General features: G+C 35.6%; 2 protein-coding genes across 2 annotated transcripts; both read left to right on the top strand.

Annotated features, from left to right (window-relative positions):
- The first annotated feature begins 3,943 nt into the window (after positions 1 to 3,943).
- LOC135628691 (mitochondrial ATP-independent inner membrane protease subunit 2-like) lies at positions 3,944 to 14,144 on the top strand. Its single transcript, XM_065135508.1, has 5 exons — positions 3,944 to 4,103; positions 8,896 to 9,068; positions 12,318 to 12,501; positions 13,578 to 13,684; positions 13,771 to 14,144. Exons 1-5 carry the CDS (start codon positions 4,032 to 4,034, stop codon positions 13,850 to 13,852), a joined length of 618 nt encoding a protein of 205 aa, XP_064991580.1. The 5' UTR covers positions 3,944 to 4,031; the 3' UTR covers positions 13,853 to 14,144.
- Positions 14,145 to 15,275: 1,131 nt separating this feature from the next.
- LOC135628983 (protein LIGHT-DEPENDENT SHORT HYPOCOTYLS 4-like) lies at positions 15,276 to 16,903 on the top strand. The gene has a single exon (XM_065136035.1). It carries the CDS (start codon positions 15,981 to 15,983, stop codon positions 16,581 to 16,583), a length of 603 nt encoding a protein of 200 aa, XP_064992107.1. The 5' UTR covers positions 15,276 to 15,980; the 3' UTR covers positions 16,584 to 16,903.
- Positions 16,904 to 17,652: the final 749 nt, after the last annotated feature.

The raw sequence follows: 17,652 nt of genomic DNA, 5'->3' as shown, positions 1-17,652 counted from the left end.
AGTGGAGGAGAGTGATTCCCATGCATGCTTGCCACTTCTCTGAGCTTTTCCTTGCTTGCTTAGCTTCGTCTTCTCCAAAACCCTTTCTTCTCTTCTCAACCCTCGATCTTGTTCCATCCTGCACGACAACAAACCCAATTTGGATACTCCTCATCAACTGTTGACGTGACGTTGCTGCATGCATGTACACCAGCATTCATCTGGCGGACATTAATTTACCTTTTTGCGGACAGTATAAATCATGTTGATCATTCACATCCAATTCTGCATTGTGTTTGTCTTCACTCGCATCAAATTTGTCGGCATGAATGCTGTGTAGAAGGAATAAGTTAGGTCTAAAGGCTCCAAATGCGGTCGGCGCGCCTCTCATATGGCTGTACAATGTAGAATAACTTGTTGAAACAGTGAGAAGAAATAGTGGAATCCTATTCCTTGATGACTTACCTCATCTCATCTTCCTTCAAATAAGTCAATAGATGGTCAGATGATTAAATCAGTGACATAACCAAGTTAATAAACAAATAAATAGATGAATAAATAGGCATAATTTTATTTTTAAATGTTAAGGGATTTGATTCTTATGCATTACTATCAAATGAGAGTCTTAGACATCCTCTATAAATTTATGTGGAATGAGGTTACAATCCCTCAACTTCTAATAAATGAGTTTAATATATTACTCCAAACCATTATTTTATATTAAAAAATATTATAATTTTTTGACAAATAATTCTAATACATCAAACTATCAAACGAATATTGTAACACCCTAATTTAGTTACACATTGAGCTTAAGAAGTTAACTTGAGTCTAAGAAGTCCGAGCCAATGGTTTAGGTTCAATAAAGTTAATAAGCAAAGTCGATCTAAAGTAAAGTAGAGGACACACCATAGGGTAAAGCCATTGTAACATCCGATTTAATCCCATGTCGAACTTAAATTAGTTTATAAGGATCTGATAAAATATTTTATGTTATTTTTATAAAATGTATACAATTCCTAATGTATTTTTCATATTGTGTTTTCTTAATAGTTGTAAACATGGGCCTGTTCTTGTTTAGGTTGTTAGTTCATGAAACCCATTAATTAGGCTTAGAAGGTCCAAAAATTGGCAGGGAAGTCCATATTTTATTGTGCAGGTCACATAATTACTTGAACTTTTATTGCCCTGTAAACCTACACTCATCACCTGTAGCTGATTCTACAAATAGATAGTAGACATAGATCTGTTCATTCTAAATTATTATCATTTATCTGAATGCATTTATGCAAATAAAAACTAGAAAGGTAATGAAGGTTATGCCAGTCAATGATCAATCAATGTAAAATGAATTGAATGTAATCAGATGAAATTTCCAACAGTATCAAATGATTAGCCATAATTGGAGCATTTATCATGGATTAAACACAAACTTGATCAATTAGGCATATATCAATGCCATATGGCATAGGATTATGAGTTTTGCAAATCTTAATCTCGATAAGTCGCATCAAACCAGCTGTTTTGAATCACGAGAGATCCTTTTGGTGTTAGGTTTTCTTATAATATTTTTATAGGTTTTTTAAGTAGATATTAAAAACAAATTTCAATTTAAATTACCAAAAAAAATTATTTTGTAATAGGTTCCAATATTAGTTGGTATTGAGTAAAAGCCGTAATACTAATATACCTATCGGTATCAGTATAGAAAATGATTTTAATCATTTATAGCATGATAGTGAATCAATTCTTAGAAAACAATATAAATATGAAACTTTTTTTTTAACTATTGAGAGCTATATTAAAGAGTATATTTTTTTAACTACAAAAGATATATTTTTATTAAGCGTTTTTCCCTATATACCCCATTAATTTTAATTATATGAAAATCCATTAGTGCATGAGAATAGGTGCTATGGTGAAAAGATGTAGTTGTGATATTTGCGTATTAATATCATAACTCAATTGTAGTAATAAATATTTTTTTTTTGTAAAATGATAATCATAATAATAGTTTATATATCACTAATTTTTAGTGCTCTATTTGTAATCACCGATAATTTTCTCCCTTAACATAAATTAATTATTATAAATAATATATTTTTTTTATTTAAATTATTATTATTTTTTATTTGTGTAGTATCGTTAATGAAATGATTATTAACTCCCTTAATCTTGTGGATAAGTTAGAAATTTTATAATTAATTAATTAAATTTTTTCTAATGAGTGATGTAATTTTTAGGAAGTAAATAGTTTATATTTTATTTTTGTATATTAATCATAAGAAATAAATATTATGTGTGAAAATAAAATAAAATAAAATTAAAATTAAAATTAAATAATTACTTACCTTTTGGGGAGAACTTATCTTCTCCTGTGTAAAGGCCCCTCCTCCTTTATTATCACCAAGCCAAAGAGAATTGAGGAAAGGATTCTTCGAAAAGAGGATTCTTGATTCATGTTTTAAAATTTTTAATATTAGGATTGCTATAATTTTATGATACATAATAATATTTTAGTTTTAAAATTTTATTAATAATAAATAATAATAATTGACTTATGATATTAAAATGATTATTTGATTTATAATGGTCTCTTAAGCCTAAGTGAACTTCAAGATTGATTTAATTATTAAATTTTTTATTTTTAGATTAATATAATAATTTTTAATTTATTTAATTAGATATATTTGTGTTTCAAGAATTATATACGAATTTTTATGATTTAATTATTTTTAAATTTAATATCATGAATTGAAAATTTTTAATTCATGGATTTGAGTTATTATTTAATAATTTAAAATATTAAAATCTAATTTAATAAAATGTGATATGTTGCCCAATTGGATAAAAATACTATAAGTGGAGGGAAAGTCTCTTCGCTTTGCGTTCATTAAAGGGATTAGGGAATAAGTATTTTTGTGATATCATATCCTTCTTCTAGTACCAAAAATGTCACGGTAAGGTATCATTGGTGTCATAGTTAGTCCACTGTGATAAAAAATAGTATGCACAAGGTTGTTTAATGAGCTACCAAGATAAAAATACTAAGGTAGCACCTACACAAATATTGATGTCGAAAATATTTTTGAACTTCTTCACTTCAATGCTCAAGTTAATAATCCGAGGTATGTGAGTATGATTGCGAGTGATTAAAAAAGATGATCCCTCTTACCATATTAAAAGTTAGTTCTCATAGTAAAAAGATAAAATATTTAATCTTCTATCACAAGGGTAAGGACAACCTATGAATATTTGCTTTGGACTGATGTTCACAAGAGTAATTGAGGGATAGCTTTTATATTTTTTTTTGGGTCTAAATGTCATATGAATGATATATATTGAATGAATTTATACTGATGTAAAAATATGACCTACTTTTTAGCTATACTATTGGCTTGAAATTATTTCTTCCCAAATTATAGTGAAAAACTCCCTAATGAAATCGAAAGCAGCCTTTTCTCAATAGAGACCCATTCAAAATCAGACGTCTAGTTTTCTTTCATCCGACAAATATAGTTCCTTTATAACCAAATATAAATGAGAACAAGCATCACAAGAATTTAATAGTTAATGTAACTTAGGTCACTTGTCACACATTTCATAATAAAGATTTTGGAAATATAGGAAGAAGGGCAATATATATATATACATATGTATATATATATATATATACATATGTATATATATATATATATATATATGTGTATATATATATATATATGTATATATATATATATGTATATATATATGTGTGTATATATATATATATATATATATGTATATATATATATATATATATACATATATATATATATATACATATATATATACATATATATATGTATATATATATATATATATATATATGTATATATATATATATATATATATATATATATATATATGTATATATATATATATATATATATATATATATATATATATATATATAAAGCAAGGGCAAAAGCCAACGAGGGTTTTGACGATTTGGGGCAGAAGGGAAGCGGGTGTTATGAAGTGAATCGCTGGCTATAGTTCTCGATCGCAAAATGGTGTCTCTCTCTACGTGGTTCCGCTACGCCGCTACCAAGTTCGAGTACTCCCTAAGCCTCAGCTGGAAGGTCAGAATCCCTGATCTTAATCTTCTCATCAAACCCTCTCATTGGTCAGCGAAATTCTCAGGCTCGTAAATTTCAATATATTTTGATTAAATTTTCTCTTTTCGGGTTGTCGTCCTCTGCCTATCGTAAAAGTCCGATCTCGGTTTGCTTGGTGTTGAAGTTCGTTGTAATGGAAGTTTTTCTGACTGCTGCTGGATACATTTCTGCAGACACAGTGGCCTTTTCTTCATATCTTGATTATCTTCCGTTGATTTGATTGCTTCATGATGTTTGCTTGATTTTGATGTTCATCATTTTGTAACCGTGATTCGAGAGTTAACTGGATTTTATTGTAAGGTTTTGTTGTTTTGAGTGGAGAATTAGAATACGAAATTATTGGTTATTCAATTTTGGTTCAAATCCCACAGTAAGACCTAATAAATTACTTTTGCGTTAAGGATGATGGCCCTAATCGGGCCCTAATTGGTAGTTTTCTAATTCAAGGAAGATAAGTATAATTGAACTAATTAGAAAATTTTATTGCTGAAAAAATGGAAAATAGAAGAATCATTGACAATAAGAGTCGCATATAACCTATTTGTAACCTAGTGACAAACCAGTTCCTATTATGTTAGGGCTTTTATCAAATATTAATGGTCTTTCTAATTGCTCCTATGTTTAATATATTTTTATTTTTTTATTTTGGTTGCAGCTATTATGTTACCTGATGGTTACTGTTCATTTTTAGTTGGATTCAATCACTTGATCATCTGATTTTTCTTAGGTTGGCTAAATATAGGTTTGCTTAGCTATATTTTGGATTGGACCGGGACTCAAAAGCAAGTTTCGCCATACTGCAACATACTGCTTAGTATGGGTGATATATATTGGTCCGATAGGAGACCAGTATGGGTGGTACATACTGATCTGTCGGTATATCCCGTCATACCGTGTGCCGATACATTGGTACGAACCATATGAGTGGCTAGTTGGTACATTGGTACGGACCAGTAATGTGAATCATGCTCAAAAAGTCTATTTGTTTGTGATTTCTGCAGGTTAGTTTATTCAAATAGCATTGTAACAACTTCCCACCCTCACTCACCACCTTGTCCCTCAGATGATACTTTGGGAAATGATGTTACTTTTGCATTTCCTACATGACCATTTTCTAAGCCATCACTCCATCAAACAAATGTAGATAGATGTGGATTCAGTTGAGTCTGCACTGAATTGCCTAGATTTGTGCAAATATAGGTTAGAATCATGCATACCTAGCCCGGTTCTATGCAGCCCTCAATGGGATCCACATGGTTTCGACCTGATTCAAACAAATCTTGGCCGGATTTGTGTATCTTTGTCGGGTTCAAGCCAATCTGACTTTAAACAAAGTAGGTCTATGTTACACTTGCGTGGGTATGGCCCCGTTTCAACAAGAAATTAGGAGAAATGAATGCATAGATTTTAAACCAAAACTAAATCTAAGCATGAAATCATGATCTTGTAGTGAAAAAATGCAAGAACGAAGCTTTAATCAGCCAAAACTAAGAAAAATTTTGAACTTGGCTTTTGGATTTACTTGGTTCAGAGAAAAATGTAGATGCTTTTTTGTGTTTTGAATCTTTATTTACTAAGAATTGAAGTTAGATTGAAGGAAGATAGAGGCTTGAAAGTAAGATTTAGAGTGACCGAGTGAGTTTTGAGAGGATCGAGTGAAATAAAAAATGTAGGTTGGGTTAGTCATTGGGCAGTAGGCTTATTACGGTAATCGATTGACTGTAGAACCAGTAAATACCAGTTGTAATTATCATTTGGTTGTCAAACCAATAAATACCAATATGGACCAATTGGTATGGACGAAATCCCATTCCTTGATATTACATATTTTATATGCCAAATATAAATATTATATTGTTATGACACGTGTTATATAAAAGAAAAAGGTACCGGGGTACACGAGGCTTCCTGGACAGGAATGGATATCCTGGGTGGTCAATGTACACATTTTTAACAGTGGAGTGTTTTATATATAATAGTTTATTAAATATTAAATAGGAAAGTGTTTAAAGGTGGAATGGATATCCTGGATAGGAATTTTTAACGTGTCCATCCAAAACAATTCATCCCATTCCCTGCAGTCACATGAGGTTGACCATGTAGATGGTAGGAGGGAATGCAATTGCTAGTTACTTTTATTCCTTAAGCTGTTTATTTGACCAGATAAACAAGGAGCAAACTAAACCCTACGAATACCTCCATTAACAAGCAACAATTCTCGCCTCCAAATATCCCTTGGATACCGATAAGCTTAAAGAGAATCACGTACAAGAAAGTTGTAGATCCCATAGTTACATTTTCTCACAAACAACCACTTTCCCATCTTTGGTACCTCATTGGCCACTTAGATGTCAGACATTAATAAAGTTGAAAAAAAACCACAAGAACCACATCAAAACAAGGAGTTATTGATATCTGAGCTTAAAATTTGTACATCACTTGTTATGAACAAACAGGTTACTACATCAAAACGAGGAGTTCTTGATATCTGAGCTTAAAGTTTGTACATCACTTGTTATGAACAAACAGGTTGAGGGGAGCAGCCTCTTACCTATCTCTTTGCCTCTCTTCGAGAGTCCTCGAACTTTGCCTGAACAAACCTACTCTGTAGGCGATGTTGGAATGTTTTGCAGGCCACATCAGAATGACCAGTTATGCTTACACCAATAGCAAGGAGGCAAACTAACTTATAGCCCTAGTAGGACTTCTATGCACCTGGGAGAGGGCCTTCTGGTTGAGTTTGCCAACAATCAAAGCAAGAATGGTGAAAAATTAAAGCATAAAGACAACTGGCAGAGGGCGGCTCTTCCGTCTCCCCTCTTCTTCTATTAGGAAGCTTTGAGCTAGAATCAGCCAAAATGGGATGCTTGACCAATTTTTTTTAAAATTGATCTATGTAACCAATATTCTACTGATCTAGGCTGATTGATTGCAATCAATTTTCAGTTTTTCTTGGATGGATTTTCTAGATTCCCTTATAAGATGGGATTGCTTTCAGTGATCCAGGTCCAATTAGGCTGATTTGGTACTATTAGCGGAGGGATATCGGTAAAAGATCCATGTAGGCGACCTTAAACAGTTGGGAGTTACGGCTTTGTTGTTGTTGTTGTTGTAGTGGAGGGTTTCAAAAGGAAACAATGGATACGCCGTGATGGATGATATGAGCACAAACTGATCTTTTTGCCTCTTGGGCCTGATTGCTCCACCTTTTGCTCATTTGAGGAAACATGAAAGCACAAAATTATTATACATAACGTATAGTACTTGTCATCCAAATATTGTAACATCTTACCAGTGTATACAGAGAGAAGCAGTGCTAGGGGGAAATTTTCAAGTGGACAGCAACAAATAACAATGCCTTATCATCAATTCATCACCCTCTATGTTTCCTTAAAGATTGTTAAGGTAGGACTGATCCAAAGGTAGGGAATCAAGCTCAACTGTTATGGTCCATGCCACATGTAGTCTGAGTAATTTTTGTCTGTGCTGTGGGCAATAAGAAAGCAAAATCAGGTTGGAGGAGCTGTGGGAAGCTGACAGTAGTGCAAATGCAACCATATATCTCACCGTCCTTTTTTCTCTTTAAACTGCTATTCTTTTGTATTTCTGTCTTGTAATCTTTTCTTCTTTTATTGGTTATGGAAGAGCATTAAGTTGAGAAGACCCAACTTTTAATGCTCTTATGTGCCTTAAGCAACACAATAAGAGCTCAGTCAAAAGGATTCCAATGCTCAAAATAGGACAAAAACTAGATCACCAGTAAAATTGAGCTTTTCTATGACTTTTGTAGCACCTAGCATGACTGCTCTCGAAGCTTTATTACAGTATGGTTGCTGCCATGAGGTTAAATATCATTTTAATGTACTATATCTTTCCATAGTGGTGATTCTCACCATGACTTCTGTGAGAACATGTCTAAACTTTTTAGGAATCATATAGCTGATGCAGATAACAACTAGTGGGCTCAATCATCAGTTGGATTCCTTTGAAATAAAACTTAAATTTGACTTGGTATCCCTAAACCTTACCTGAACTACTGCTGATTCCTTCAATATCAGCAATTATTGGGATCCACTAAGATATTCACTTCAACATCTATCGTGTTTAGGAACGTTTCTTGTTCTTCTTCATTTTTGATATGGAAATGCAAATTCTGTTCCAATAACAAGAATTCCTAGATACTGAAGAGAAACACAATTTTTCAATATTTAAATAAGGATTCAGTCCTAGGATTCTTTAACTTAATCAGACAACATCTATCTAATTTTTTTCAGTTGGTCATATGCCAACTCAACAAAGTGATCAAAATATGTTATACGTGATTTTATGTAGAAGTGAAAAAAATAAATATAAAAATGGAAGTGCTTGAGTTTTTGGAAATCGAGACAGGTCCTAGATTTTAGTTTAAACATAATCTAGACAATCCTGGTATGGTACTGGGACCAATTGACGGCTGAATTGGTATGGTTCCAGTAGGGTCGAGCTGTCAATAATCTATATGGGTTGGTTCCACATGACCAAAGAGAAAGAGGGAGAGAGGGGCAGAGGAGTGACTGAATTGGTATGGTTCCAGTATTGTGCTTGTTTCTAGTATTATGCTTTGTAGATTCAAGGTTTAGTAAAAGGTTCTATGGGATTCTTTTTTCAGCACTTTGTTTTATGTTGACAATACTGATATTGCCTATCTCAGTGTGATTCTGTATCATGTAATGCTTACAAAGGTGGACCTCAATCTTTTTTGTTTGTTATGCTGCAGAGTTATAATGTAGGCCAAATTAATGCAAGAGAATTAAGTGATGCGGTATGGAAAAACTTTTTCCAAGGCAAGCTGACTTTTTCCCATTGGAATAAAGGAGAAGAAATGGCACCTACCTTAGTAGGAGATGGTGGAACTCTTCTTGTGAGAAAGTTGCCTTTTCCATCACCAACGTAATTCAATCTAATTCTCTTTTTTCATTCTTGTAACTTATATTGTGTATTCATTTTGATCATATTTGTGTCTGTCTGGTTACAGTTTGCTTCGTGTCAGTATATTTTACTCTGTATAAACTATTGGGAAAGCTTGGATTTGATTATCACAATATCCTGACCATATCGTACCAATACACTATTGACTTATCTGAGCTTTGAAAGATATGTAAAAGTTCTTTTCATATTTACCTTATGATCTCCTTATGCATATTGACATAATTAGGATGCCCAACACATCCATTTGGAGTGTATGGAGTTACAAGTCTTGGTCATTTGATGTCCAAAGAAGTCCTACTATTTACATAGTGATAGACAGCTTAGTAGTCAAACAAACTTTCATAGAATTTTTATCATTTAGAATAATAATTTTATTTTTGTGGTTGGTTCCACAAATGATCTGTTTTATGCGTTCTATACATCGTTTCATTTTTTTATATTTGTGGTTTTCTCTCTCCATTTATTAGACTCTCATCAACGTGATTGCATCGAGCTCTTTCTGAATTCATGTAATTTTTTAATATGTTTCAGCAAAGTTTGCAATACGGTTTGGTCTGGTATGGTATGGATGGTATTTACCAGTCCAATGAGTTACCAATACACGGACCCATGAATACTATGATGCTTGGTTCAAGGCTGGTACCACCCAGTACATGGTCCGTATAAGGTCTGAAGTCTGCACTACTGTGTACAGGATAGTATAGCTTTGTACTAGACAGTTTCTTTTCTTTCTGTTTTTGCATTCCCTTTTACACTTTTTCCGAAACTCGGTATGTAACGAGTGGTCTGACTGGTACTGTCCTGGTCCGAGCTCTAACTAGTACAGTACTGGTCAAGGTATGCAATACCGTACCATACTGGTATTTCGAGGTTGGCTCGGTACGGTATGGTATCATGTACCGCTCGGTACGGTATGGTACCATGTACCGCTCAATACACCAGGACGTACCGAGTGATTTTAAATATTTCTTCCTTTACTATAGTACTGTAGCAGTGTAGCACGTTCCGTCCGGTGGCGGACGGTCCGTGTACCGGTATGTACCGCCCGTACCAGATGGTACTATTCGAAATAGCATATCATGGTACTGGTACACAAAATTGTTGATCTTGAGTTTTAGTTACTGTCTTAGCTTGTCTTACATTATGAAATTTATAGTATTTGAGAATGTTACACAAGTTGATCTTTTACTATATTCTTCATTTTCTGCTTGTGTATCTTTTAATACTCTTCAATTATTTGAAAAATTATTCTTGTAGGTCATCTTATATTAAATTGCATCACTAGCAAATACAAATGTTATTTTCATCAATGATTCCTGTAACATCATGCATATCGCTAACTAGACTGGATAAAGAGGATTAGAAAATGTGTCAATGAATTTTATTGTCTTAGAGAAAGCCAATTATAAAATTCTTGGAAATTTAATATGTGAATTTTAAAAGGAAATAATTATCTATTATTTATATTAATGTAATAAAAGATACATATGATAGAGTAATTACTGGTGCTAGGAATACAAGGGGTATCTACAACAAGTTTCCTATAAATGTAGGATTCCACCCATGATCAAATTATGATCGTTATCTTCTGATAATAGTAATGCATGAACTCACTAGACATATGCAAGATAGACCTTCAAGGCATATATTATTTTGATGATAATATATTTTTTTGATGGGAATTTAATTAGGATTAATTCTTTTGAGTTATGGAAACAATTGTTAGAAACTTAAGATTTTAAGTTTTTTGTGAATGAATTTATGAGGTTTAAATTTAGTAATACTAGGAAAAAGAATGGGACAAGGAGGATTGCTTATTGTTATTTGATGAACATGTCAAAAAATGTACTTGTTTCATAGGGAACAAGCAGTGAGCTAATTGAAATTCAAATTACCTCGAGAGAAATAGATAATTTAGTGCATCATTAAGCATAATTGTTGACACAGTCAAGGTTCTATTTGAGTCCAAGAGAGATTTTAATGAGAAAAGAGGATAGATTAAAGGAGGAAGAAAAAAAAAGAGAAAAAGAGAAAAGGAAGAGACACAAAAGAACTATAGAGGGTGTTATTAACGACTTCAATCTTTTTATGCCTTGAAGTCTTACAAGATTTTTATTTGTAGACTCTCAACTCATATTTCTAAACAAAGTAGTTGAGGTATGAAAATTTAATCCTGCATCCTTTTAAGATCTGGATCCTACAACTCTCAGAATAAGGCGACTTGAAAAACAACTATCCTAACTCATGTTATACCCATATTGGGACTTAAGATACTAATTTTACTCTAAATAAAACTCTAGATGACTTCCAGGAGGTGAGAGGGCAAGCTAGGACTTTGTCAAGTTATGTTTTGAGTCTTGGCTCTAGTTATAATTTGAAGCTTTACTTGACAGTGGTGTTTTGTGGTGAGGAAGGAATCATTTGTTCACCCAAATCAAACATATAAATCAAGTCATTTCTGTGAATCCAGTTTTGATTAGATGGATGCTTTTGGATTTTCAAGATGGTCAGTTGAATAGGTGCAGGAGAACTCTGGATTGATCTGATTTGTGTAAGGCATGATTTGCATCATAAAACAGTGCATTCTTAAAAGGAGATTACAAAATGATATGCTGTTAGTCATAGTTTTTTTGTTTAATACGCTGTTAGTCATGGTATATAATTTTTGAGTTTCTAACTTGGCTCTATCTTGTAGTTTCTTACACATGGATTTTTCAGTTTTTGACTTTTCATGGTCTTTTGCTTTCAATCTACCTGTATGTTTGGATGTTTTGTTGAAGTGAGATATATCTGCTGGCATTTTTCAAGGGCCTGGTCCCAAGATTTGCTAGGAATTGATGACTATTTTATCCCTAAAATGGAAGAAATATGGAGACGTTTATTCACCGTGAATAAATTTCACCACCACTCAGTCCTAAAAGTTTATTCCGTTGACCATGTTATTGTCTTTTTACTGGCAGGCAACAACTCAACACCTGATCCATGATTAGTTAGATGTAAATTATATTGTAAAACATCATTTGTCCGCGTAGAGATGATATTGTAATTAAAGATTATTTCAACAAACGATGCTATGGAACTAGTATTTCTTTTGTTTTGGAATTAAGGTCCCATTGATCTTTATAGGGACTACAGCAACTTATTCTTCTTTTAATCTTTCTAGGATTCTTTTGAAAAAATTCATTTAGTTTGTTACTTTTGTTGCTGTAGGCAAGTTTTTGTCGGTGATGTTGTAATGTTGAAAGACCCTGAGAAAACCGCTGATTATGTTGTTAGAAGATTGGCTGCTACAGAAGGCTATGAATTGTGTTCAACTGACGACAAAGATGAACCATTTATTTTAGAGAAGGATCAATGTTGGGTGTTGGCTGACAACGAGTCTCTAAGGCCAAAGGTAAAATCATGGGGCAGTTTCATAGATGTTGTAATATAGCATAAATGGCTGCAGTAAATACTACATGCAAATTTGCTTGCAATTTTTTATCAGCCACTATGAGAATTATCGAACAGCCTTGTTTCATCCAATACAGATAGGATATGTATCTTGGTAGAGGTATATTTGTAAGGGTGATACTTATCTCTGATTATGTTCACATTTTCAAAGGCAAACATTGAGTTGTTATTACATTGACCATCGCCATCCCTGGACCCGCATTTACTGGAACCTCATGCACTGGTTTCCCTGTAATCTCACACTTAACCACAAATTCAGCCTATGATCAGTATTCTTTCTACCTCTTATTATTCTGATAAAAGATCTAGATCAAAATATGCCATCATAAGCTTGCAATTTTTCTGCATATGTAATTCTGAATGTAATTGTAGCATAGACCTCCTTTTTCTGAACTTCAAATATGCACAAACCTGACATATCCTATGCGTGGAGGAAGCTTGTCACTTTTTAGGAAGATCGATGTGTTAATCCTATCAAGCCAAAGTTAAATCTGCACTTTCGAACCACAAGATTGACTTAGTTAAAATAATCTATAGTGTCCAAAAGTTTAAATATCATTCGTTTTGTTGCTTGCTGACCTAGGAATAAATGCAATGTAAGCTGTTTTAACTGAAACATTGGCATCTTGATTCACTTAGCAAAAAGCATAATATATTATTGAATTTAATAAAAATATGTCCAATGCAATCATAATGAATTGGTTGGATCCTTAAAAAATTTGGCCTAGAAGATATTTTTTGTTCAAAAATGCTGCTTACATCATTCAATATTGATTTGCAAAAGTGCAGTAATGTGTCAATTGGTTCTTTATTCACTATATAAGTTGTGTATATGACTAGAGAATGTGAATAATCAATTTGGAGCACCTGTTTATTTTGACATCATTGAATTAAGGCCTTATTTGAGTAAATGTGTAATAGCTCAAGGCTTGTTCTCTCTTCAATGTATCAGTGAATTCTCTTAAAAGATAAGCTGCTAACTAACTTAATTTTCCTTCTTTTTCTTTTCCGTGTCAGGAAGCCAAAGATAGCCGTTTGTTTGGTCCTGTTCCTATGACTAATATTGTCGGTCGAGTGATATATGCTCTACGATCAGCTGTAGATCATGGTCCGGTACAGAACAGGTACATCTAGAGCCACCTGCTCTCGTTATAATTGAGTTCGAACTGTCTTATCTGATTCTGTATAATCCTATTCTGCATCATTCAAGTCACATGGCAATGAGGCAAGATTCATCAGTTTTGGCCGTTGAGCTGGACATCGAGGAGATGGTGAAGAAGATGAAATCATAGGTCATGCTTTAAAAGTGAATAAATTCCCAGTCTTCCAACTCTTTTATCATCATGCTGCTGCTTTTCCAGAACTATAACGAATGGCGGAACTTGAAGGGTGTTTTACCCATTTGACGATTACTCTGTGAGTCCTTTCTCATGACTGATGAATTGTGCTGGATGCTCAATACATGCGCTGAAATTAAGCACCTAGTAGCAAACTGCTGCAATTGTATTCTATTTGTTATGAACGAACAAACCCAGAATCGGAAGTCAAATGCTTTCATTTTAACGATTCCAAGAAATTTTCCTACCTTTGGTGTTTGTTTGTGTTACATATGTGGTTTAGCAGAATATCTTTTTGGTACATCTCAGTTGATCTTATACTTCGATCATGGAATGAATGCAATACTCTCCGTATCGCAATCATGTAGTTTGTCTTCATCTAACTAAAATTAAGAACTTACATGTTGTTTTCATCATTATTTATCGTCAAAGATGTGTTATTCTGCAATAGGAAGATTTTGAGGATAACTCATGTCTATCCAGAGAAAATATTCACCTGAATCTGGTTTGAGTTTGTATTTGGAAACCAAGGTAGCAATTTGACCTAGAAATGATTATGGATAGAGATTTTGTTTTTTGTGAATGTATATTTTTCTTTGATCTATTTAAATTGGGAGTGTGCCCAATAAATATCTCCTCAACTAATAAGAGTGATGTAGGATTCGAGTCCAGAGAGCTCTATGATCAAGTGAGGAGTTGATGTAAGGGAGTGATTTCGTGAGATTGTTGGAGTGTGATGTAAGGGAGTTATCTAAATCATTGAATATTAGGGTTGGTGCCTTTGTGCCGACTACGTGGGTCACACGTTATTCGTGTCGAACTAATAAGACACATGATTTATATGTATGTTGGGCTGATAAAATATCTGTAAATCTAGGAGTTCATAGTCAACACATTTGAGATCAGGGTCAAAATCTTGGATGGTCATCCCTGCTTGGATGATCACCATGTATGAACCCATCATGTCATGATCAATTATGCGTGGTGTTCCTAAGTTCACATGATGTGTACTCAATCGAAGAATGGCAATGCGTCGAGGCATTTTGGTCATTTTGACAAAAAAGTTACTGCACTGACTGCATCCCCGAACATGCCACTGACATCTTTCACCGTTTCCGGATCCTCTCCAACCGTTTCAGCTTCAAAATCTTCGCCAAGCCCTCGGATTCATGTAACGGACGGTCATGATCAAGGGTGGGAGTGGAGGGGATCCTGAACCCCCGTGAACAGGCCACCCACTTACTCGCGCAGTGATCGGGAAAAGGCGACACGGTCGACCGTGCGCGGGCCCACCGTGGGGCCCAGTCCTTCGACACAGAGTACGCGAGGGAGTTCACAACTTGTTGGCGTTTTCGCCCGTCACCGTCTATCTTTCATCTCGTTGTCTAGAGTAGCTTCCGCAGAGCGCTCTCTCTCTTCCCACTGTGAAAGATCATGCTAAAAATGGCACTGTTTAGGTCAGAGTTGGCCTCCTATAGGGAAGGGGCTGAGTGTCATCCCCAGGCATACCCATCCCGCACTCCGACTTGCAAGTACGAGCTCCGACGCCTGACCAACTCATGTTTTCTTGAAGAGAAAGGAAGAGTGAGATTCGAGATGCGACTCTCCCCCCACAGATCTCATCTCCCACATCGACGCCCTGATCTGTGACCTCTGATCACAAGCCATCCTCTGTCTCTCCTATCTAAGAATCTCTCTGGACTTGTTGGGCGATCGCACTGCCTTAGAGATTGCCACATCGCTACATATATGCCAAAAGGAGATCTAGCAGCTGCAGGCAGGACCACTTTAATGGAACTAGGAGTTCCCATGCCCACTCCCAGTCGTTGAATCATAGCTTCCTCACCTTCTCTCTCTCTCTCTCTCTCTCTCTCTCTCTCTCATGGACTAAAAAGGAAAGAAATCCATTAGCATCAAAACTCTCATGCATTAGATCAGTTGTGTAATCATCATCCCATCATCATTATCGGCAACTACGAGGTCAATTAGTATCAGCTTGAAGCAGTTTAAATTAAGAGTACCCTATATTGCTCCATCACATCCTGTTTGCAGGAAGAAGCAGAGAGGTGAAACTGTTGGCACCATGGCCATGGTACCCAAGCCGGGGAGCCCTCGCTCCGATGGCTTCCTCACCAGCCCCAGCTCATCACCCGCTGCCGCGGTCACCTCACCGGCGGCCTCAGCCGCCTCCCCGTCGCTGAGCCGATACGAGTCACAGAAGCGACGCGACTGGAACACCTTCGGGCAGTACTTGAAGAATCACAGGCCGCCGCTGTCACTGTCGCGGTGCAGCGGCGCGCATGTGCTGGAGTTCCTTCGGTACCTGGACCAGTTCGGTAAGACAAAGGTGCACACTCCCATGTGCCCCTTCTTTGGCCACCCCAACCCGCCCTCCCCATGCCCGTGCCCCCTCCGCCAAGCCTGGGGCTCCCTCGACGCTCTCATCGGCCGCCTCCGTGCTGCGTTCGAGGAGAACGGCGGCAAGCCTGAGGCCAACCCCTTCGGTGCACGAGCCGTCCGGCTATACCTCCGCGAGATCCGGGAGATGCAGTCCAAAGCCCGAGGCATCAGCTACGAGAAGAAGAAGCGCAAGAAGCAGCCACCGCCACCCCAACCACAGCCGCAGCCACAGCCACGTCCGCCCCACCCCCACAGTCCTTCGCCGGCCACTGGTGCAGCCACCTGATCCGTCGGTATCTCAACCATAATATATATCTCTCTTCCTTATTGTATCTACGACTGAGTCCTTAGGTCAGTCGGTCGTTCCTGTGAACCTTAGACTCGAAGTACTCTATATTCTATGCTTTGTGGCTTGCAGGGGTTAATTTATGTAGCTCATACTCTCACTAGATTAGCATAAGATGGAGGAGTACGAGGAGTAGGGTTAGCTCATCATATATGATATTAGCATTGGTACCTGAAGTCATGTTAATGCACTGTGCTTTGAACTGATGGTTCATCTGTACCGGAGATCTCAACCATGACAGGGTTTAGATTTGATCATCATCTCTTTCTATCTCTGTTTGTTTCTAATGTTGGATAGTGCATGAAATTGGCTCATTCACATTCAGATATTTGTTTCCATCTTATTTGTGTTCTTGAAACTAATTGAATTTGGAGTTGGCTTTTGATCTCTGCTGGATTTCTTGTGCTTCCTATAGAGAACAAAAGGTCTCACCTTTTAAAGTGGGTAAAGAAATATATGATTAGTGTATTCACTGGTTTCACTTTACAAGGAAGTAAGCAATGCATTGGGATTTCATGGGATTCTCTCCATGCTCTCACTTTTCTCTTAACATAGCTAGTGGATTTCCTTAGAACTTAGTGCATGCTGCTACCACATATTACAAGATGTTTTGTTCCTTTAGCCTAGAATAATATATATTGAATGTTGAGTAAAGTTGCATCCATTTCTTCGGTATTATGTGAAATCTGTGTAAAATATATTTATGCTATTTGAGGTGCTAATATTACAGTCAGATGATGATATCTCCTCAAACTTCATAGTTAATCAACACCATGTTAGCATGTCATAAGTTGAAGCTAAAGAACTACTTATGTGTGTTCTTTTCTACTCATATCACTTTCTAGGGCTCTGTGCATGTGAATCTCAGTGCATCTGCTTTCTTCCATATCCTAGAATCTGTGACCAATGTTTCCTTTATATCCAATTCTACATTAGAGAAGATGGTGTTCTAACCATTATGAAGTTTCTGATATGGCATCATTGATGAAAACTTGAACATGCATATCAT

The sequence above is a fragment of the Musa acuminata genome, chromosome BXJ3-1 (genome assembly GCF_036884655.1).
Source record: "Musa acuminata AAA Group cultivar baxijiao chromosome BXJ3-1, Cavendish_Baxijiao_AAA, whole genome shotgun sequence".
NCBI lineage: Eukaryota > Viridiplantae > Streptophyta > Magnoliopsida > Zingiberales > Musaceae > Musa > Musa acuminata.
This window is presented reverse-complemented; position numbering and strand designations above follow the sequence as displayed.